This window comes from Gopherus flavomarginatus, chromosome 2 (assembly GCF_025201925.1).
Source record: "Gopherus flavomarginatus isolate rGopFla2 chromosome 2, rGopFla2.mat.asm, whole genome shotgun sequence".
Lineage (NCBI taxonomy): Eukaryota > Metazoa > Chordata > Testudines > Testudinidae > Gopherus > Gopherus flavomarginatus.
In genome coordinates this window covers 77,189,575-77,213,066 of record NC_066618.1, presented here as the reverse complement: position 1 = coordinate 77,213,066, position 23,492 = coordinate 77,189,575, and the positions used below count along the sequence as shown (strand labels likewise).

The following is a 23,492-nucleotide window of genomic DNA, read 5'->3' as shown; positions in this document are numbered from 1 at the left end:
ATCTGCTCAAGGGAATTAGAGCCTAACAACTCACAGTTGCCAATTATTAATTCTGTGGGGCAGATCCTCAGTTGACATAAATCAGTGTAGCTTCATTGCCTTCAATAGAGTTATGCTGATTTATGCCAGATGAGGACTAGATTGGAATAGATTGCCTAGGGAAGTTGTGGAATCTCCATCTCTGGAGATATTTAAGAGTAGGTTAGATAAATGTCTATTAGGGATGGTCTAGACAGTATTTGGTCCTGCCATGAGGGCAGGGGACTGGACTCGATGACCTCTCGAGGTCCTTTCCAGTCCTAGAGTCTATGAGGACCTGGCTCTAGATGTACTTTATTTGCATAAAGGCTAATTTTCCAATGTATCTATTAATGTGCCCTATGCATGTAAGAGCCATATTGTGTCTTTACTTGGCAAGATGCTTTGAAAAATGACACCTTCCTACTTAACAGACCTGGTCTCTGGGTGTATTCTGTCAAATTCACTCACTTTTCTAACAAAAATAAATGTATCTTCCTTTTTACTCCTTGGAAGAGGCAATACAGTCATGGGAGAGTGAGATGGATTTCATTCTGGCACCTGCATCAACAGAATTTTTAATTCAGTTCAATTGCAGAGCCAAATTATGCCTTCAGTTACAATAGTACAATGTCTCAGTGGGGTTGTACAGGTATAATAGGGCAGAAATTATCTTTCAGAACCTCTATCACCAGTGACAATGCATAAGCTAGAAAGAGCACAGCTTGACTTACAAATCACAGGTTGAACTTGTGGCAGTGGCTGTTAGATATGCTTATTTATTATATATACAGAGAGAGACAGAGCAAATTTGATCTGGAATTTGCTGAGAGTCAATAAAACAGTTATACTACGATGTCATGTTTACAGTTACTTTTCAAATTAGGATCACACTTTAACTTCTCAATGTCTCAGTTTCCCCCTCTTTAAAAATCAGGATATTGGTGCTTTACTACTTTTATAAAACTATTTTGAAATGTACAGAAGAAAAGCATTCTATAAGTGCAAAGCACATATTAATAGAACATAGTGCTCTGGTGCTTTAGAATACTTCTCTTCACTACAGCAATACAGATCATAAATTATAATAATATATTAGGGTCACACAATGCAAAGGCTCTGAAAGGACTGTTACATTGTATTATTTGATGTCAGTGTACACTTAGAATATCTGTTTGGGGGCAGGGACCGTCCCTTACTATGTGGTTATACAATGCCTAGAATAATGGGGTGCTGATCTCAGATGGAGTCTCAAGCTGTTGCTATAACACAAAGAGTAATAAAAAATAATCTTGGATCCATTATGACTACATACAATAGACATGTTAAAAATCAACTGAACTACAGATATCATCATGTAAATCCTATCAAAAAATGTGTGCAGATACCCCACCCCATCCCAACTAATATAAATATTTACATGACTTCACAAACATGATGGGCCAGATTCACCACCAGCTGGTACCTTATGTAGTCATTCGCACCTGTGAAAAGTGAGCATTCTACTCTCAGTCATGCTCATAATGTAACACACAGTGCAGTAAAGGTAGATGAGAGCTGCTGCGTGTGTTGTCTCAAGCATGTGGTGCTTCTGGGAAGGGCAAAAGAGAGAGTTCTTTGATATAAGCGGAACGTCTGCAGGGGAAAGAGCGTTCTAATACCTATAGTTTCAAGTCAGCTTGTGAGTTAAATGCAAAATATTAACCCTTGGTGTGGATGTAGATTTAAAATAAAAAATGCTTTAAATACCAGGAATCAGATGCTCCTGTGAATTACAGAGGTGCATCTACCCTTGCACTCAATCCATCTGGCTGCAGCTGTGGAGGACTGAGCCCAATTCTCCTCTCACTCACACCAGCATCACATTAGAATGACTCCATTATTTCAATGGAGTTGCTCTTGACCTACTCTCAGGCAAGTGTGTGAAAAACTGGACCCATGAACACTGGGGACCAGTTCTAAATAACTATGGTTTATTATATACAATATAATAGTTTATTTTTATTATGATATGAAACAGACTAGAAACTCCACTTATTCTTAATGATGTCACTCATCCAAAAAAGAGAAGAGGAAAAAAAATGAAAGAAGACCATTCTAATCAGGGTAACTTAGGGATGGATGCCAGCAGGAAAGGCTAACTTGCCAGCTGTTTCAGCAAAAGAATTTTCCTCAACAATCATTCCAGAGGCGAATTGGCTCTAATATCAATATAAAGGGAGGAGCTGGGCTGTTACAGAAAACTCAGATAAAATTATAACAACAAACTGCAATTACAAGAAGACAAAGATGAAGGAACTGGGATCATTAAACACACCTAGGAATTAGTCTTTTTCCTTCAAATGCCACTGTTTCTTATAATTTAGGGCTGTTGCTAAACTTTGTTATACTGTAACCAAAGCAATATTAGACCTGACTCAGGAAAGCATCTGAACTGAGACTTCACTTTAAATCCATGCTTAACTTTAAGGATTGCTAAATCCTACCAAAGTTAATAGGATTTAAGCACAATTAAAACCTATCACAAATAAAGATAGAATTAAGTGCAAACACAATGGCCTCTAATTAGAAAAAAAATTTCATTGTTCTATTATGTTTGAAATCGTCTGTTTTTCTGTATATAGCTTTTTGTCAGACCTAAATTTCATTATTACTTACAGTTGCACAATTTCAGACAACGGGTGATAGGAGGGTGCTACATTTAACTGATATCAGTTCTGTTGTCCTGTCTATGCACCGGAAAATACACTCAAGAAAAATACTCATTTAAAATTTTGTTTTCGTCACTTACAGCCCACTCATGAAAACATTTAGTATGGAGTGTCTCATTCACTACAACAACTAGTCGCTTTGCACTCTGACATAGCTGCAACACCCATCTCACCTAAGCAGGAACTTCAATCAGACTATTCACATAATAAACAAAATGCTCAGAAGTATGTTGTTTGCAGGATTGGGCCCTCAATTTCTTAAAGTAACTCTTAATCCCATTGACCTGGTAATAAAGCAGAAAGTCAAAAGGGACTAGCTGAATAACCTACAGATAAACACATTCTTTCTAATTTATTTCGGGCTATTTTCATCCTCTAGGATTAGGCTTGTTCAAATAAACACCATCCACTTTTAATTTTTATTCTTGCTTACAAGAACTTGTAAATTCTACTAGACAGCAGAAGTAGAATTGACACTATACCCCTGACCAGATTTGAGGCCTAAAACTTATTTAAGCAACCTAGATGAAAGCCAAAGGCACTGACTCTTTCAAAGCAGGGCTTAAACAGATTTCCTATTTCACCACAGAGAGACTGATTCTCCGCTGTTTTGTATTAAAAATGCCATGTTGTCATTTACAGCTGTACAAACCAAGCCAGATACTCAGCTGCATCCTACCTGATCCGCACTGCTATGGAGGCGCAAAGCTGCTGACACCATGAGATCTGCTCAATTGAGAATTCCCTAGTGTGGAGGAACCCCTGGGTGGTGTAGAGCTAACACAGAGCTGGCTATGGTCCTGGTCCTGGCCCTGGTCCTGGTCCTGGCCCTCTCCATAGGAGTTGTTCCTGGGAAAAGGTAATATTTTTAACATGCCTCTCCATTCCAGAGATCTGCAATTGCCAGAATGGCCCCAAAAATGGGGATAACTGAAGTGTAGCCTCGAGAATAGCCTACATTATGCTAAATGCCAAGAAGAGCTCCAGATGGGCCCAAGAGTTGCAACGGCATCTGAAAGCTTGACTCCACAGACTCAGCTGAGTTGAGTGTGTCTCAGCTACAGATCAGAATCAGGCCCATTTTACACCCACTTTGCATAGGTGCAAAAGCTACACTAGGTGCAAGGCAGTGAAGAATCAGGCAGGAGTTAGTTCTGCTTATCTACACCAGTGTCAGTTGGTCATAACTCCACAGTCGTCAATGGAATCAGAGTGGTGTAAAACAGGTGTAACTGCAAAGAGAAAATGACACATGGCATTGCAGCTGTGATACAGCATTACTAGGAAAAAGTGCTCATATCATGAATGTAAAAATATCCACTTAAAAAGTATCCTGCAGAGGAAATCCAGGAAACTTCATCAATGATGCTGAGTTCTCTCTTTTTTTTGGCCAGAAAGAGGAATTGCTGCTATTTGACAAATGTTTACAATACATAGATGGAAATCCTCCTTAAAGGATCAATTCCGCAAATAAACAGGAATAATTTTCTTCACATGAAAAAAGGGACATGGTTTTGAAGGATCATTGTCAGATTTAATTAAGATGTATAGTAAGAAGTTTTTACAAAATCTAAGTGCAAAACAAAATCTAAAATCAACAAACATTTATATTAACATTTTAAAAATTCAATTTCTAACAGTATTGGACCAGATTCCCAGCTTGGGTAAATCAGTGTAAATCCATTGATGTAACTGGAGCTACATCAGCTTGCAATAGCTAAGGATCTATTTTATCATTGTTAAACAAATAAATGCTCCTAAATAATATTTGCCAACCAAAGATTGCATATTTGCAATAGAGGAGAACTTGAAATAGAATGACTAGAAGCTCAAGAAACATTTACTAGCCTATTCTCATTGTCCAGGAAATGCAAAAATCATAGATGCAACACAATTAAAATAACTGAAATCACACTATGATCTAATTCCTACTGAAATAAATGGAATTTTGCCATTGGCTTTAATAGGAGCAGGATTGTTTTTATAATAATTGAGTGTACTATACACAGGTTTCCCTACAATACAAAAAAAAAATAGGCACAAGGGGAATATGTCATGTAGACTATTCTCATTTGAGAAACTATGACGGGGTTCTCAGGCTTTTGTACTGGTGACCCCTTTTCACATAGCAAGCCTCTGAGTGCAATCCACTTATACATTAAAAACACTGTTATATATTTAACACCATTATAAATACTGGAGGCAAAGCAGGGTTTGGGGTAGAGGCTGACAGCTCACAACCCCCCCCCCATGAAATAACCTTGCAGACCCCCTGAAGGGTCCCAACCCCCAGTTTGTGAACCTCTGGACTATGAGATGGCATTAGAACAAGTACATAAATAATGATTGAAAATGTACTTAGATGTTTTTTAAAACTAAGACAATAATATAAAGTTTGGCTGGATTGAGAGGCTGAGCCTTTATTCTATAGAACTGAAGGCTGATGTGTGACAAAACCCCAAAACATAAATTCAGGTTCTTCAAGTAGAACTCAAAATAGAAAAGTCACATTCCATTCTTGTACATAAGCGCAGATTTATTACACACACCTGGCCCACTGTCCCTCATCAGTTAAAGTTGTATTGTGGCATTCATAATAATTTCAAAAATATTTCTTTATCCTTCCTTTTGGTGAAGATATTACAAGTAGTTGTGTTGAGTAAAGGCCTTTAGTCTATAGATAATTTAGATAATAGAGCATCTTTTTTAAAGCAGACATGTTTTTAGCTTGGCAGTCCACCTGCTACACATATTCTTAAAATTCTTATGATATCCCAAGATCATTACAAAAAAGGGTATTTTCAAAAAACTTTGTGATGCCTAAGGAGTAACTGAATATGAAATGATAATATTTCAAATACTGAATTAGTCCAAATTTTAAAATATGTTAACTGTGTTCTGAATATCTTTTTTTTAGTAAAAGTTTCTTCTGAGTGAGCAAAGAACAGAAAAATGTTGTTACACTATCTCAATTTTTTTATCCATTTTCTAAATGTTGTCTAAATTGGTTTTCAGAAAAATATAGTAAAAAAGAAACAGTAAAGCAGAAGATGAAAAACGATGCATTGCTTTTTCCACTGAGGCTTTGTGTCACAAGAACCTACCTAGAGCAACTTTTATTCTGATGATTAAATGAAAGTTACCATTTACTGGGTTTTGCCATTTATTAGTCAAAAATGATACAACTATAAACACAATTCAAACACAGCTAAACATACTGCATTTAAAACTCTTACATTATGGTTAGCCCTCAGACAATATACTTCTTTAGGACACAAACTTTATACTATTTTTGTACATTTATGCCCTAAACCTACAAACAGTTATACACACAAGTAACTTCACACATATGTAGGACTTCAACAGGATTACTTACATGCACAAAGTTACTCAAGTGCAAAAGTATGTGTAGGATTGAGACTGTACATGGCAGTTGTCTGTGTAGTGTATTTTACCAATATGGAACAACTTACATTTTTGCTGGTCTCGTATAGACCAAATGAAGGAATCTGAGGACTTGAGCAAAGCTTCCAAAAGCATTAAACAGTGTGTGCAGTGATTACATCTTAAAGACCTAAGAATAGATGTTTAGTGCTAATATGCACCTGGGAGGTTAAATCAAGTTAGAAGCTAAACGTTTAGAATTTTGTTTTGCAGCAATCTGAAGTCTTTTATCCCTTTATTAATGGACCCTTCACAATCAATAGGCAACACCAGCTTCAATAATATGTTCTAGAGCTTAATCCTCTAGACACTTACAGATGTAACTTTACACATGTGAGTAGTCCTGCTCAGATCTCATGGGGATAAGTGTTTATGGGATTAGATCCCCAGTTTACAAGCTTTTTAGCGAGGGAACCTTGTTTTCAGGTAAATCTGCAAGGTACTTTGCTCCCTCTTTGCACAACATAATAAATATATTAATAGTAGTAATATGAGCCATGGTTTTAAAAATATCCAGGGATGTACAGTGCAATTAAAAGTTCCCAACACAGGGATGTGAAGTGTAATGAAAAACCAAACAAACCAGGCATTAACTTTTAGGAATCCTTTGAATACTGAAGGAATGCCTGAAGTTTCAGAGAGTTTTAGGCCAAAAAGGTCTATCAGTTCATCTGGTCTGATCTCCTGTATATCATAGACCATTAAATTTCACTCAGATATCCCTATATTAAGCCAAAAAACAAAGCACTTCAGTCCTCAGAAGACTAAACTGTGTGCACACAGGCAGAGTACAGGAGAGACCAAGGTGCCACCAATACCCAAGACCCCTGCAATAGCAGGAAATTAATTACATGAGAGATTTCAGTGCAACTGCTCTTAACCAGTTCTTAATTCTCAGTTACACGCAGTAACTGTACAAAAAAAAATCAATAACTTTTAAGACACTGTTGCTCCCTTTGCAAGATCAGTCTACACAGAGCTAGACCCATGGCAAGGCCCACGTGTGGGGCAGGCAGCAAATCAGGGATACACACAGGCTCCACCACACAGAGACAAATAATATTCTGGGGACCTTAATAGGATCTAAGATTAAGTCATTTGGTTTGAGTGCCACTTTCTGAATCCCCTTTACCTGCACCCCAGGTGTCAGGTTCCTAGAACGACAATGCCGCCTCGGGCTCAGAGGCGCACTTTTCAGCCCCAGAGGGCAGCACACGGGTGAGCGGGTTAATCCTAATCAAAACTAACAACTGCCACACACAGCCCGAGAAGCTCTGCTACTGCGAAGAGGGCCCCCAGCCCCCTTTGCAGAGGCAGAGCGGAGGGGCAGCAGCACCCAGAGCTCACCATGGGGCCAGGTGCGGAGGCTGCTCCAGCTGCACGCAGGGGCAGCTGCGCCCTGCCCGATAACCCCAGGCCAGGCAGTAGCCAACTTCCGAACTACGCTTTCCACGGGGCCCGGGCTAGGCTCGCCCCACAGCAACCCCCCGCGTGCTTCCCGCAGGCTCCCGGGCCAGGGCTCCTCGGCTGCGCCGCGCCCCGACCCGCCCAGCCTCCCCAGCGAGCCCCCGAACTTCGCAGCCCCCGGGGGCTCGCCAGCGCCGCTCCCCTGCTGCCTGCAGCTGTCAAGCGAACGGCATCGCCCCTTGCACAGCCGCCTGGAGGGGAGGGGGACCCCTCTGCCGCCGCCCCGGACAAAGAAGGGGAAGGGGGGACGGGACCGCGACCTACCTGAGCCCTGCGCCTGAGCGGGGGTTGTGCTGCCTACGAGCGCCCAACACGAGCAAGCGTGCAGCAGCCACAGGCTCCGGAGGCGATCCCGGCTCATGGTCTAGCCCGCTCCGCATAGGAAGCCGAGGCAAGAAGTCGGGCTCCTCTGCTGCCCCGCGGGGAGCTGCACCCCGGGCGGCCGGGGAGAGAGGCGAGGCCGCGGCAGCTGGGGCTGGACTGGCTGCTCCGGGACTCCGCGCGGCCGGGCTGACTCACTCCGCTTCGCTTCAGCGCCGCGGGGGAAACAGGAAATCTTAAAACTTCGCAAACAGCTGGGCAGGACTTGCTCGCTCCGACACGAGTTCCTTCGCCCTCTCACTCCCCGCCCCGCCCTGCCCCCTTCCTTAGCCGCCTGTCACTCAGCCGCCCTGGGCCAGCCCCCGCAGGTCTCTGAGCCACCGCAAACACCCACCAGCCAGGCACAGTGCCTCGCCTGTATAGCTGTGCAGGAAAGTAGTTGCCCTACCTAGGAAGCAAAGTGGGAGAGTCAGGGCCAGCCCACAGCACTTTGGCACCAGAGGCAGGGAGTTCAAATGACACCCCCATGCCCTCTTGCTTGGGCTAAAACTTAGAAAGGTCTCAATTCTGCCTTCTTCCTGTTCTACTCCTCTCCTCTCATGGCACTGCTCTGCTACCTACCCCAACAAAGGAGACCTAACAACTTAAAATGGCTTGTTCAAAAATTTTAAGCAACACTTAACTTTAAAACGCTTCAACAGCAAATGCAACTTTCCTTGTCTGCGTAGTAAACACTGGCATTTTATCTGTTTGAATAATCAAAGTGGTGCGTTCCATGGCTTCTTGGTTGCAAAGATGTGAATTGCTTCCTGAAGGTCCATAGTCTGGGCCAACTCATGTTCTATAGAGATGGTTGCAAGCTTGGAGAAGCTGCATTTTCTACTGGCAATTGTTACAGGAAGTGTTAGACGTATGCACAGAGCAAAAAAAGCATTTGGAAAGACAGTGTCATCTTATTTGTGCACATATATTCCAGAACAGCCTTTGGAGTTGATCCTGCTGAAATGTATCTTGAAAGGGCTTTCAGTTCATCACCTAAATCACTCGCATCAATACTGCGCATGTCATCACGTGTCAATACTGTCTCTAGTGCGCTGCATTGCTGGTGTTGGTCTTCTTCAGGTATCGTGAGGAGTTCTGGAATATCATACAACATCCCAAATATACTGCTGTGTTCCATGAGCTGCATGAAACGTTCTTCAGCTGACTATATTGCACAATCTAGCACCTGGTTAAAGACTTCAACTTTGAATTGTTGTTAGGGGTCTCTTAAGGGATTATCCCATGCCTCGTAATCAAAATGTTATCTTCTTCGGTAACTCTTGTATTCTTGAATGGGTGAGAAAATAGTTTCAGTGTAAAGTTGCTCTGCCAGCTTCTGTGCACTCTTCAGAACGTTTTGAAATCCCTCATCTGACCTGTAAGACTGTAGATATGACTTTCCTTTGTCCAGTTGTTCCATTGCTCCACATATATCAAGGTCAACACCTTGGAGTCTCTTGCTTACAACATTTATTTCAAACAATATGTCATGCCACAACACTTAAGCCACACAGAAATTTGAAGTGATGTATGTTTCTGGTGATTCCATTTCCCTCTGCCACTGTTCTCCCATGAACAGTTCCTGTCACAGCATTATCCTCCTAATGGCAACTATGGCATCATCTATCTTCCCAATCTGGTGTTTGATAGGCTTTATCGCCTCCACTCAACTTTCCCATCGTGTGGCACTCAGTGGTTTCAGTGTTACAGAGGATATTCCCAGATGCTGCTTCAAAATTTGCCATCGATGAGTTGATGCAGAGAAAAATACACAGATGCTTTCAATTACATGAAAAAATTCAGCAGCCTCACTAGAAGCTGAGGCTGCATCACTGACCACCAAGTTCAATGAATGAGAACTGCTGGGGACCAAAAAAAGCTCGAGGATTTAACTCTCAGATCCGTGTCTGCACTCCTCGGTTCTTTCCTCTCATGTTGGCACCATTATTGTAGCCCTGACCTCTCATGTCAGCTATCACAGTTCCCGTATCTTCCAGCTTTTTAAGAAGCACATTTGTCATACCAGCTCCTGTAATATCATCAATGTCAATACATTCTAGAAAATGCTGACAGTAACCATTTTCACTAGGTCCTGTTGTTGTTACAAAACACACCATTAAAGTCATTTGTTCCATATGGCTGATGTCAGATGTGCAGTCCAGAATAACAGAGTAACATCTTGCTGACTTCAGATCTGCCACGATTTTTTGTTCGACTTTTGCTGACAGTAACTGTACAATCTCATTTTGAATTGTTTTTTCCAAGGTAGAGGTGTGTGTACATTTTTTGGATGGTGACTCTTCTTAGATGCTCTCGGAGTACAGCATCAAACTCAGCCATCAGCTACACAATTTTAAGGAAGTTTCCATTGGCACATACAGCTGATCTGAAGTGCCACACAGTGCTAGGTTTTGGGTAGCAAGCATTCTCACAATGGCAATGAGCCTTTTCAGAACATTTTGCCAGTAAAGACACTCTGATGCAATCTTCTCTTGATGCTGATCATCTATGGTGGCCTATAATCTTAGTATCATCTCAAGCTCTTTCCACCTGTGGAATGCTCTCTGGTGATTTGCTGCCTTCTCATGGCATGCCAGATTCTAGCCATATTTTTCCAGTCCTTTGTTCCTGTAGAACCCAGTGTGGCTGGAACCAGGACCGGTGCTAGGGTTTTGAGCGCCCTAGGCGCATGGGAATTTCACCGCCCCGCGCACTGGTCCTGCGGTTCCGGTGGAGCTGCTGCAGTGGTGCCTGCGGAGGGTCCAGTGCTCTGTGGCTCCGGTGGAGCTGCCGCAGTCATGCCTGCGGGCGGTCCACCAGAGCCACGCGAGGAGCCGACCATCCACAGGCACGACTTCGGCAGCTCCACCGGAGCCGCGGACCAGTGGACACTCTGCAGGCACCACTGCGGCAGCTCCACCGGAGCCGCTTGCCGCCCCCTCCGGCAAAACAGCACCCACCAATTATTCTGGCGCCCTAGGCGATTGCCTAGGCTGCCTAAATGGTAGTGCTGGCTCTGGCTGGAACATTAGACTGGAAGAGTTTACAACAAAAACAGTATGCAGCATTCTGGGTGTTGGAGTACATAAGCCATGGCCTCTCCACTTTGACATCATTGGGGATTTCACACCAGTAATGTGTTGGATGGAAATTTCTATTTTCATTGTCTTTGGGGAACATTAAATTTTTCACTTGCTGTGGCCCATGCAGTACAAGGAAGTCCCTCAGGCTACTGCTCAAGTCCTGGATCATCTAGACTTAGGTAACTAAACTCAACAGCAGCTGTTTCTTGCGCCTCCACCGCACGCTTCTCTGATCTACACTTTTCTTCAGGAATGTGCATGGTTACCTCCATTTCAGATGGAGATATGGATGCTGCAGTAGCTGCTAGGTCACCTGCACTCTGACTAACTGGAAGATCAGACATCTCCTCACCACTCACATCCTCACTGGGGCCGGAAGGCTCACCGAGAAAATTTGTGTCTATGTATCTCAGGAGATATCTCCTTCCCGCTTAGATAGAAAAGCTTCCTTTGCTTGTTTTCTTTTTCCGAATGCTGCCCCAGAGGGGCGTTTTCTTCTTTCACTCATGACTGCTGTTCTGTGCCAGCTATAGTGGCTCTCAACACTCATTTGAAGGGGACAAATAAGCAGGCTGGTAGCAGGGCCTGAGTGAGGGAAGATATCAGCCTCTTAAGGGACTAACTGGCTCCTACTACTTCAGTTGATTGGCTGTTCTCCTCAAGTGGATTCAGGGAAACTCCTTGAGAAGCTGGTGTTAATCAGTCTAGGCTCCTGGTGGTGCTAGAGAGGTACAGAAGAGGTGCCTTCTCCTCTCTCTCCCTGCAGCTCCTGCTGCTTTCTGTTATTCCCTCTCCTTTTCTCCTGCCTGCCTATTATGTCTCTTGTGCCCTCCTTCTTTCAGCACAGCACTCCACCATCTCAGTGCATATGTATTCTCTCTGCTCTAGATGCACAAGCAGCAGACACAATTTTCTACACTCTGGGTCCTAATGGTGCCCCCACCTTCCCCCTAGTCTGGCACCTGAGGCGGCCGCCTCAGTTCGCCTCATGGTAAGGGCAGCCCTGGGGAGAGTTTTCCCCCAGTCACATGATCAAGGCTTGCAATAGCAGCCTATTATTGGGAGGACCTGTAAGCAGCTGCTAGTTTGAGGTCCCTTGTGCTGGGTGCTGTACAAACAGTAAAGGGCCTCAGCCCTGAAGAGCTTAAAAGCTAGGATCCAGATCCTGCAATGTGTTCCAGGTGAGCAGACTGCTCCCCTGCACATAGGCCTGATTGTTGATTCCACTAGGTTTCCCCTGGTAGCATTTCACCTGTGTCATGTATTTCACATTGCTGACTCAGGGCCCGAAAGAGAAGACATAGTAGGCAGGTGACATAAACAAGGGGGCAGTTGAAGTGACATAACAGGAAATGTTACTACAGACTAGCTTGTGCTCAATTTTTAGAAGTAAGACAGTGGGTAGCAGCAATCACAGTCATAACAGTTTGTCACCTGCCTCTCGTGCATTTTGTTCCAGAATTGAAAATAGGCAGCCTGTTTTGCAGAAAAAATTGTCAAAAGGAAATGAATGGAAATTTGCCTGCACAAGAGGTCACATTGCTAGTGAAATTAAAGCATTTTTTTTTAAAAGCAAAGCTGGGGTTTGCAATGAAAACAATGAGAAATTCACATTGTTGTATCTTTTTGATGCAAAAGTCTACATGCACAGGTGCAAAATCACCTGAAAGAAAATTGTGACCATTTTCACAAATATGTTCATTAAATTTTTTTTTAAATGTGGCACTACCCTAAAACATACACATGCTAAAATATGATCGATGAAGCAGGGACTACCAGCTGCAATGTATGTGTTAGGTGGATAGCTTTAAGATGCGTTGATGTGCTTATACGTGTGCACTCGCGCACATACTGTTCTTTAACAGTCTCAGGAACCAACTAGATCAGTAAGAGGACATGACTTTGAAATGTTTCACATCCATTGTGGATATAGAAGGTGGGTAAAACTCATCAGCTTCCTTCTTTCACCAACCCCAAATAACCAGGCTTTTTTGCAGGAACCAGTATGAGCAGAACATAACATTCTAGGGATGTAATCGATGCAATGGAATGATTCTGCACTGCCTATATAGCAACTGCAAACCATGAGAGCTACTGGAAGTTTGCGCTGAACAGGCACTGCAGGTCACTAAAAATGCTGCCACGGGATATGGAGTAACTTTTTTTTTAGCATATTCAGTGTTAGTACATGGGCTGTTGGCATTACAGTAGAACCTCAGAGTTACAGATACCTCAGGAATGGAGGTATTCAGAACTCTGAAATGTTCGTAACTCTGAATGAAACATTATGGTTGTTCTTTCAAAAGTTTATGACTGAACATTGACAGCTTTGAAACTTTACTATACAGAAGAAAAAAAATTTTTTTTAGTAGTTTACGTTTAACACAGTACTGTACTGGCTTTTATTTAATTTATTCATTTATTTATTTTATTTATTTTGGCTTCTGCTGCTGCCTGATTGTGTACTTCCAGTTCCAAACAGGGGCAGCTCCAGGCCCCAGCACGCAGGGCCGGCGCTTCCATTTAGGCGACCTAGGTGGTCACCTAGGGCACCAGGATTTGGGACGGCGGCAGGCTGCTCTGGTGGACCTCCCGTAGGTGTCCCTGCGGAGGGTCCGCTGGTCCCGCGGCTCCAGTGAAGCATCCGCAGGCACGCCTGCAGCAGGTCCACCGGAGCCGCGGGACCAGCGGACCCTCCACAGGGATGCCTGTGGCAGGTCCACCGGAGCCGCGGGACCAGCGGACCCTCCACAGGGATGCCTGTGGCAGGTCCACCAGAGCCGTGGGACCAGCGAGCGGCAGAGCACCCCCCGCAGCGTGCTGCTGTGCTTGGGGCAGCGAAATGGGTAGAGCCGGCCCTGCCAGCACGCCAAGCGTGTGCTTGGGGCGGCAAGCTGTGGGGGGCGCTCTGCCGGTGCCACGAGGCCGGCAGGCAGGCTGCCTTCAGCGGCTTGCCTGTGGAGGGTCCGCTGGTCCCGTGGCTTCGGTGGACCTCCCACAGGTGTGCGGGAGGTCTGCCAAAGCTGTGGGAACAGTGGACCCTCCACAGGCAAACCGTCGGAGGCAGCCTGCCTGCCATGCTTGGGGCGGCAAAATCCCTAGAGCCGCCCCTGGTTCCAAATGAGGTGCATGGTTCACTAGTGAGTTTGTAACTCTGGTGTTCATAACTCTGAGGTTCTGCTGTACTCTCCTCTCACATAAACAGCTGTGTGAACTGGAAAATAAACAGCTGCACACAGAGATAATTTGAGAGTATTTGTTGTGATTTTGGTGATTCAGCTAAGTCTTGAGTACAGCATTTGATATGGACACAGAGCCAGGTATTTCAAAGATGACGACTGAGCCCTCAGGGAGAGAGAGAGAGAGAGAGAGAGAGAGAGAGTGAGTGAGTGAGTGAGTGAGTGAGTGTGTGTGTGTGTGAAAAATGCACCATATCAACCATTTATGAATTTTGAAGGGTTTACACAATGTATTTAATTGGTGAAGAACTTAGGCTTCAAAAATCTCATGTATTTATGTAACTTTTGTTTTAAAAATATATTTGCACAGTGCACTCACAGTTTATGTTGTGAATTCTCAGACTTCTCTAAGGGGTTTTTCATTTCTTCTTTTTGCTTTGCTTACTCAAGATTCCCTCAGACACAACTGCCCTCTTGAAGTTGGGGGAAAATTTGCCTCAGTAACACTTGAGTATACATGTGGGGTATTTTTATCAATTAGTAGCGTAACATCACTACTACAAACTGGCCATATTTTAGTCACTTAGCTACATATTATGTTTAACACCTTTTATTGTATATTATAGCAATGCAGTTCTTTTACTGTGGATCACAGAACTCTTGCTGGTGGACTGGAAAGTGGATTAATCACATGGCTCTTGTGTATTTCCCTGTGCTAACTTGATTACAAGAAACTATAAATTCATTAAATACCTTCCTAATGTTATTTTTCCATGTAAGCAATTGCTATAGTTGCCAAAGGAATGTTGCATAGTTATGAATAGGGGAGGGGAAGAATGGTTGTAGGTCAGGTGGCCCATAAGACTTTTTTTTTTTTCCTTTAAGATGGGGGCAACTCTGCTAAAGCTTGTGGATCCCTGTCATAACTTCATGAATTCTTGCTTGGATCTCTCTAAAGGAAAAGTAACTAACTGGACTAAAACTGGTACAGCTTTCATAGGCGGTGAAGCAAAAAACAAGTGCAATTCACAGTTGTACTTTCACAAAGATGTACCTGGTATGCTTACACACCAAGGCCCTGTTCCTGTATTTCTTGAGCACCCAAAGCTCCCATGCTTAGGCCCAAACTCAGTTTAGTCAGGATTTCCTGGACAACTGAAAATAAATAAAACAATGCTAGAAGCTGGTTACTTCGTTCCAGTTCCTTAACAGTTTCCATTTCCTTATTCACAGACTGAAGTTGCCTATTTATTTCAAAACCAAAACTGTGAATAATTAACTTCAGCCAGATATAGGTGTGGGAGACCAAATAATGCAAACCTCAGATGAAGTTAGAAGAGAAACCTAAGACGTTTTCATAATTATCTCTGTTCAATGGTCACAGCTGTTGTTTTCTGCAACCATTGTATATACAGTGCTGTATGGCACAGGAAAAATGCCATAACTGAATATTTTTTAAAATGTTGTACTTTATAAATTGTTAATGTGTCTAATATGTTGTTTTGGGGGAAGTAGGTTATAATATGTAATGAAGTCTGAGATCCTCTTAAAGAAAAACTTCAGTGACTCTTTCTTTGATACTTTAGATAGCAACACCAAGATGTACTAATTAAGAATAAGTACAGTATATTATGAAATCTGTACAGTTTGCTGTGACAGGATCTGTCACTACAAGGGGAAATATGGTTTGTGGGCTCATGGGATGCTAAAACGTTATAAAAACAATGTGGAGTCCTTGTGGCACCTTAGAGACTAACAAAATCATTTGGGCATAAGCTTTCGTGGGCTAAAACCCACTTCATCAGATGCATGGAGTGAAAAATATAGTAAGCAGTAGCACATGTAATACAGCACATGAAAAGATGGGAGTTGCCTTACCAAGTGGAGGGTCAGTGCTAACGAGGCCAATTCAATTAAGGTGGAGTGGCCTATTCTCGACAGTTGACAAGAAGAGTGAATATCAAGAGAGGGAAAATTACTTTTGTCATGCTAACGAGGCCAATGCATCAAGGTGGATGTCGGCCATTTCCAACAGTTGACAAGAAGGTGTGAGTATCAGAATGAAACATTTTGATTTTTTCATTTTGAACCAACTTCTCGTGTTGAAAAATTTAAATTTAGTTCTACATATTAAATTACAACATTTAAAAAGGTCTTAATGATATTTTTTTCCAGAATTCTCCTTCACAGATCATTTTGAAATTTTCAGTTTTCATTCCAATTTGAAACAAAGTCAAATTTTGAAATCTCAAAATCCTTTGTGAAATGGAACATCCATCCTTCACACAGCTGTAGTCAGGAATCCAGGCTGATACCAGCCTGCTAACTTTCAGACTCTAAAGCCTGAGCATGTAACAATGGCCACTCAGCACACTTAAAGATCTCTTTCTTACAACTCTGCCTACTTGCTGCATCACTTGCTACTAGTGAAACACACATGGGCTATATGTAGCACAAAAACTTAATATGGATACCTGTCATTCTAACACTAAGCATCCCTGTATTCACATCCTGTCCACTACTGTAATAATGTCTGTACAAAACATGCCTTTTGAGGTATCACTTGAACACTAATAACTTGATCACCTTAATCGATTGGTCCATCAGCACTCACAGAGGGAGTGCTGATCACAACATATCATTTGTGTTGTTCTAGCCATTTCTTCAGCCACCCACTGGTCAGTGGCACCAGACATCCAATCAGCATAGCGCACTGCAGCCCAGAACCCCTGAGTGATCCCCCAGCCTCAGAAGTAGCTGGGATTACAGCCATGCACCACCGCATCTGGTATTAATAACTTACTGATCACTAATATTCTTGTGTGATGTATCTACATGGTGGGTATTTAGAGTTATGGGTATATGCCAGAATTATAACTAAAATGTGTTTAAACTAGGTATGTCAGAGGGAGCTGGTAAACAGGTCTGCCCCCAGACAAAGGAATATGTTTTCCCCACCTGGGAGTTAGGTCCAAACACCTTTGAAAGATAATGAGAATGTATTTTCATATTGTGTAAACAGACCCATCAAGCTAACAAAGACTGGAGGCAAAACTCATACTAACAAGTGAGGGAGAAGACAGCATGGTATCTACATCCAGCAGGAGAGGGAAGCTTGGTCTTGTATTTTTCATCCTGCCTCTTGAAACAAAGTTATTGAACTCTGTAAGATTCAAGCAAAGATAGAAGCCATCTTGGGCATCCATCACTAGACAGACATAAGAGGCCAGAGCTCTTACAAACTGATGGTGATATGGGGTGTTTAGAGGAACAAATGAACCATATTATTTCTCTGAATAATAGGAGAAGGCCAGACATTGCAGACATTGCAAAGCACACAGTTTTGGGAAAAATTGGGACTGGGCATGTGTTGGGTGACCCTTTAAGTATCAACATAGGCTGTGGATGCCATAATGGGGCTGTAGACATGCTGCTGGGGTCAGAGCTGCTTAAATAGGGCTGTTTAGCACACAGAGACTCAGGGGGTGACCAGCATGCTAGCAGACTGTTTGTGATTGTCCCAGGTTGGGAGCTTCAGCAGCAAAGCATTGCAAAGCACCCAGTGTTGTAGAGCAGGCACTGACACAATCCCTCTCTGGTGTGGATTGTATCCCACATCGTCACAATCATGCTACGTTTCTTGAAGTTATCAGGGGGTGCAGAGTTCTAGCCCCTATTACAATGCAAGCTTTTTTCCTTTGCATAATCATCTCTGCTAGTGTGGACTTGTTTCTAATAATTCATACATCACTGCAAAAACATGCATCCTCAAGCAATGGCATTTACAAAAGGTTACACTAATTGCAAAGTTTTATGAAGGACTAATTCAAAGTGTTTGTACTTCTCATAGTATTAGGCTTATCTCTCAGCTATAATCAAATTAAAACATCTGCTGTGTGTAATCATCCATCACAAGGAGGTGATCAGCGTGTTATCAATCCCTGAATAAATCAGAAGAAACAACAATTACATTATCTTCAAGATTTATCTTACTGATACTTTCTGTACACAGACAAAACTCCTGAAAGTCACTTTGCTAAATAAAGTTTTGAAATGTTATTAAAATTAACAACACACTTTTAAGCATTGATGCTTCTATAATCCCTGTGTAACTTTCATCCAAACTCAAGCAAAACCTAATTGAAGTTCATTGAGTTTCTTTCTCCTTTTTTTAAATATTTCCATATTAGGATCCCTAACGGTGAAAACAGAAGTGTTGAAATACCAGATTACTTTTTGCAGTATTTCTGGCAGGACCAGAAGCAGGAAGTACCAATAATTTTACAATAAGGCCTATTCGATGAGGAATCCAATCCAGAGGTAGATTTACAATAAAACACAGGATGCCCTGGCATGGGACTCCCAGGGCCAGGCAGCTGTGGGGGCAGAAGTTTGTTCCTGCTGGCTCCTGGAGCTCCCACTATCCGCCTGCCCCCACTGGCAGCCAAGCTTCCCCCTCCCCCACCTCCTTCTCTCTTGAGCATGCTGCATCCCCTGCCCCACTCCCTTCCCCCTCCAGCGCTTCCCCCACCAAACAGCTGCTTGCCAGCGCTCAGGGTGCTCCAGGAGGGAGGGTGGGCGGGAAGGGATGGAGCGAGGCAGCAGCCCGCTCGGGGGGGGGGGGGAGGCAGGGGAGAGGCGGTGCAGGGGCAAGGACTTGGGGAAAGGGATGGAATCGGGGCAGGGCAGAACAGAGGTGGGGCCCCTGCACTCTCCCTACACAACCCCCCCAAGTCCCTTGATCTAAGCTGCTCAGGGTTACCACACCCAGCCCCCTGCCCTCCCTGACTCCTGCGCCCCTCTCACACACATCCAGCCCATTGCTCTCCCTGACTCCTGCACCCCTCTCACCCACATCAGGCCCCTGCCCCCCCTGATTCCTGCATCCCCTCGCACAACCAGCCCTCTGCCCTCCCTGACTCCTGCACCCTCCCCCACAGCCCATGCTCTGACTCCTGCACACCCCCATATTCCCACCCTAACCCTGAGCACCAAATTGGAGCTCCTGCACCCCCACAACAGGGATAGGCAACCTTTAGCCTGCGGCCCACCAGGGTAAGCCCCCTGGCAGGCCAGGCCGATTTGTCTACCTGCCGTGTCTGTCTGCAGGTTCTGTCGATCGCGGCTCCCACCAGCCACTGTTCGCCACTCCAGGCTAATGGGAGCTGCAGAAAGCAGCAACCAGCATATTCCTCAGCGCACACTCCTTCCCACAGCACCCATTGACCCGGAGTGGCATACAGCAGCCAGTGGGAGCCGCAATCAGACAAACCTGTGGATGTGGCAGGTAAACAAACCAATCCAGCATGCCAGGGTGCTTACCCTAGCGAGCCATGTGCCAAAGGTTGCCAATCTCTGCCCCACAACATTCCCACCTGCACCTCTCGCACCCAGTGGGAGCTGCCCTAGGTAAGTGCTCCACACCTGAACCTCCTGCCTCAGCCCTGAGCCCCCTGCTGCACCCTAACTCCTGGCCAGATCTCAGACCCCAGCCTGCTCCTGCACCCTAACTCCCTCCCAGACTCTGCACCCTCAGTCCTGATCCGCCTCACACTCTAAGTCTTTAACTTTCTCCCAGATCCCATATCCCAACCCTGAGCCCCCACCCACATCCTAACTCCTGGCCAGACCCTGCACCCCAATGTTTTTTTACATTTTTTTTTATAAAGCGCTCAGTTAGCTAATGGTCCAAACAATATTTGGATCATTAAATGGTCTGCCGAGACCCTCAGCACTTTTCAAGTGGTCTGTGAAAAAAAATTAGACTACAAAAACAATCGAGGTACCTCACTTTATTTTCCATTTACTTCCTGTTACTTATAGGAGGAGGATGAAGAAAAAAAAAGAAATGGGTGGGGACAGGGACAACAAGAGAGAATGTTCTTTTTTCTTGGCTGAGTCCTGAGGGGGGGAGGTCCAAAAATGAAGCTGAGCACAGGGCCCCATTAAGTCTAAATCTGCCACTGATCCAATCCAAATTTGCAGCAACAGAGTTTGGAGAATTCTCTTCTATTCTCTTTAGGCTCTTGCATTGCACCCATCATCATGGTATCTGAGTTTGGGTAAAATCCTGAACTGTTTGGGAATCTTTTAACAGCACGAGCTAAAAATGTTCATATATTTCTTCTTTACAATCCACTCTTTGCACAAGGGACCAACAAAACAGTCAGCCTAGTTTAAGTGATTAAAAAAAATTGCACCAAATTATTCTGGAAAACTGAGGAGTATTTTAAGGCGGATACTCAAAATTTGGAGTTGCCACGTGGTTCCAAGGGCAGACTACACTTTATTTGTCATCAAGTTGTCTGTTATTGTAGGTTTCTAATTAGAAGTAAGTTGAATGTTGATTGCAGAGTCTCTGCAGCCCTCCACAGCAATCAGAGGATCTAAGCACATTCTAACACAACATGCAATGATTTTCCTGTTCTGTCACCACTGAAAATAATGGAAGCTGTGAAGATATGGGGATTGATAGTGTATATCCCTAAATCTAATGTGAAAGTGTCTCAACACTTTGACTGTGAAGCGCTGATCTTTAGAAACCAGCCTCTCAACCCCCATTACTATTATGGAGAGAGAAGTAATGTCTTGCCCGATGCTCATTCAGGAATGTAGCACACAGCGATGATGTTATACTGACTCATCTGACCAGGATCTCAGAGAAACTGATGTCATCTCATGATAGAGGGCTTTTAAAGACGTATTTACAATAGCACAGCTGTTCATCTTCAAAAGGAGGTGCATACTTCTTCCTAAGTCCTATAAGTACTTCAAGATCTGTGGTGACTACACATGGTTAATGAACTTTGATGGTGTGAAGCATTTTGTGTGACAGAGTTAAAAAAAAAAAAAACTTAGGAGTTGGAAGCAGTTGTGACTGGAATTGGAGTCTGAACCAGGAATGAAGCTGTAGCTTGTAAATAATTGTCCTGAGAGTCATGCTTTGACATTGTCTTTTCTTGTTGTTGATATCCTCATCCATTTCATCACTGGGCCTGAATCTTAGGCTTCTTTACACCACTGACAATATAAAGAGCCTTTCAAGTAGGGATGAATGTAATTTATACCCCTTTTATGGTCTTTTTACAATGCCACAGTGGTATAATGGGGCCTCAGTGTTACTAACAACCAGGACCCTTGTAAATAATTAAGAAGGCACGATTGGTTTAATTAAATAGAGAGAAATAACACTATAAATTTTCTATGAAGAGGCATGTCATAATATAATTCCCAATTCTTGACCTTAGTGTCCAAAATATGGGTATTAGCATGAATTCCCCTAAGCTTAATTACCAGCTTAGATCTGATAGGCTGCCACCAATCAGGACTTATGTAGAGCGCCTGATAAACTCTAGTCTCCCCCAAAAACCTTCCCTGGGGGTCCCAAGACCCAAATTCCCTGAGTCTCACAACAAAGGGGAATAAACCATTTCCTTCCCCCTCCCTCCTTCCTCCCCAGCTCCTTCCTGCCCTGGGAACACTAGGAGATCACTTGATTCAACTCTGTGAATCTAACACAAAGAGGAACTTTACCATTCCCTCCCTCAGGCAATACAGACTTAAGCTCCTTTGAGCCTTAACTAGGAGAAAAACTCAAACAGTTCTTAAAGCAAAGCTTTTAATTAAAAAAAGAAAGAAAAAAGTAACAGGTTTATCTCTGCACTTTAGATGGTAAAAAGTTACAGGGTCTTGCAACTTATAAACAATAGAAAGAAACTTTCTCCAGCAGAAACACAATTTAAGCTACTTCCAGCAAGTACACATATGCAAATGAAAAAGAAAACAAATTAAAAGACTATGACCACCTTTTCTACTTACAATTCTGAATAGATAAGAGACTGTAGCAGGGAGATTAGCAGAAACCTGGTTACACCTCTAGCCCCATCCAGGACTCAGAGAGAACAAAGCCAAACCCAAAACCCACAAACAAGGCTTCCCTCCCACGAGATTTTAAACTATCTTGTCTCCTGATTGGTCCTCTGGTCAGGTGTTTGCAGGTCACTGTTTATTAACCCTTTATAGGTGAAAGAGACATTAACCCTTAACTATCTGTTTATGACAAGGCATTTCTGGGCTGTAGCTTCATAAGGTCAGTCTTCTTCTGTGTCCCTGGATTCAATGTGACTAGGAAACAAATGACCTGTGCTGCTTTCAGCAATGACTATCTCCTGCTCAATTAGTTCTCCGTATTCAGGTATACAAAATCTCACTCTGGGTTGCCTCATTGACTCCAGATGTATCATAACCTTAGTCCCAGATTTGGACCTTAGCGTCCAAAATATGGGGGTTAGCATGAAAACCTCCAAGCTTAGTTACCAGCTTGGACCTGGTACCTGCTGCCACCACCCAAAAAATTAGAGTGTTTTGGGGCACTCTGGTCCCCCTGAAAAACCTTCCCTGGGGACCCCAAGACCCAAATCCCTTGAGTCTCACAACAAAGGGAAATAATCCTTTTTCCCTTCCCCCCTCCAGGTGCTCCTGGAGAGATACACAGACACAAGCTCTGTGAATCCAAACAGAGTGAATCTCCCTCTCTGTTCCCAATCCTGGAAACAAAAGTACTTTCCTATTCCCCCAGAGGGAATGCAAAATCAGGCTAGCAATCCAACACACACAGATCTCCCCCCCTGATTTCTTCCTCCCACCAATTCCCTGGTGAGTACAGACTCAATTTCCCTGAAGTAAAGAAAAACTTCAACAGGTCTTAAAAGAAAGCTTTATATAAAAAGAAAGAAAAATACATACAAATGGGCTCTCTGTATTAAGATGATACAACACAGGGTCAATTGCTTAAAAGAATATTGAATAAACAGCCTTATTCAAAAAGAATACAAATCAAAGCACTCCAGCACTTATATTCATGCAAATACCAAAGAAAAGAAACCATAGAACTTACTATCTGATCTCTTTGTCCTTACACTTAGAAACAGAAGACTAGAAAGTAGAAACTACTTCTCCAAAGCTCAGAGAAAGCAGGCAGACAGACAAAAGACTCAGACACTCAATTCCCTCCACCCAAAGTTGAAAAAATCCGGTTTCCTGATTGGTCCTCTGGTCAGGTGCTTCAGATGAAAGAGACATTAACCCTTAGCTATCTGTTTATGACAAGATGACTAAAAGGTCTCCCCTGGGTGGTTTGCTGGAATAGCTCTATTGGTGTATTGGCAAACTCTTTCAAGTGTAGACAAGGCCTACACCTCCATACAATCGGATCTCTTTAAACCGTG

General features: G+C 43.4%; 2 protein-coding genes across 3 annotated transcripts in view; both read right to left on the bottom strand.

The window, feature by feature from the left end:
* TGFBR2 (transforming growth factor beta receptor 2) overlaps positions 1-8,205 on the bottom strand; it is a 76,650-nt gene extending 68,445 nt beyond the window's left edge. The window contains exon 1 of one of the 2 annotated variants that reach the window (XM_050938413.1): positions 7,905-8,205. In XM_050938413.1, coding sequence (XP_050794370.1) covers positions 7,905-8,001 — 97 coding nt within the window. In that variant the 5' untranslated portion in view covers positions 8,002-8,205. The remainder of the gene's footprint in view (positions 1-7,904) is intronic. The other variant, XM_050938415.1, reaches the window with a different exon arrangement.
* GPD1L (glycerol-3-phosphate dehydrogenase 1 like) overlaps positions 1-23,235 on the bottom strand; it is an 844,690-nt gene extending 821,455 nt beyond the window's left edge. The window contains exon 1 of the mRNA XM_050938500.1: positions 23,162-23,235. The gene's annotated coding sequence lies outside the window, so the exon portion shown is untranslated. The remainder of the gene's footprint in view (positions 1-23,161) is intronic.
* Between the last annotated feature and the right edge of the window lie 257 nt (positions 23,236-23,492).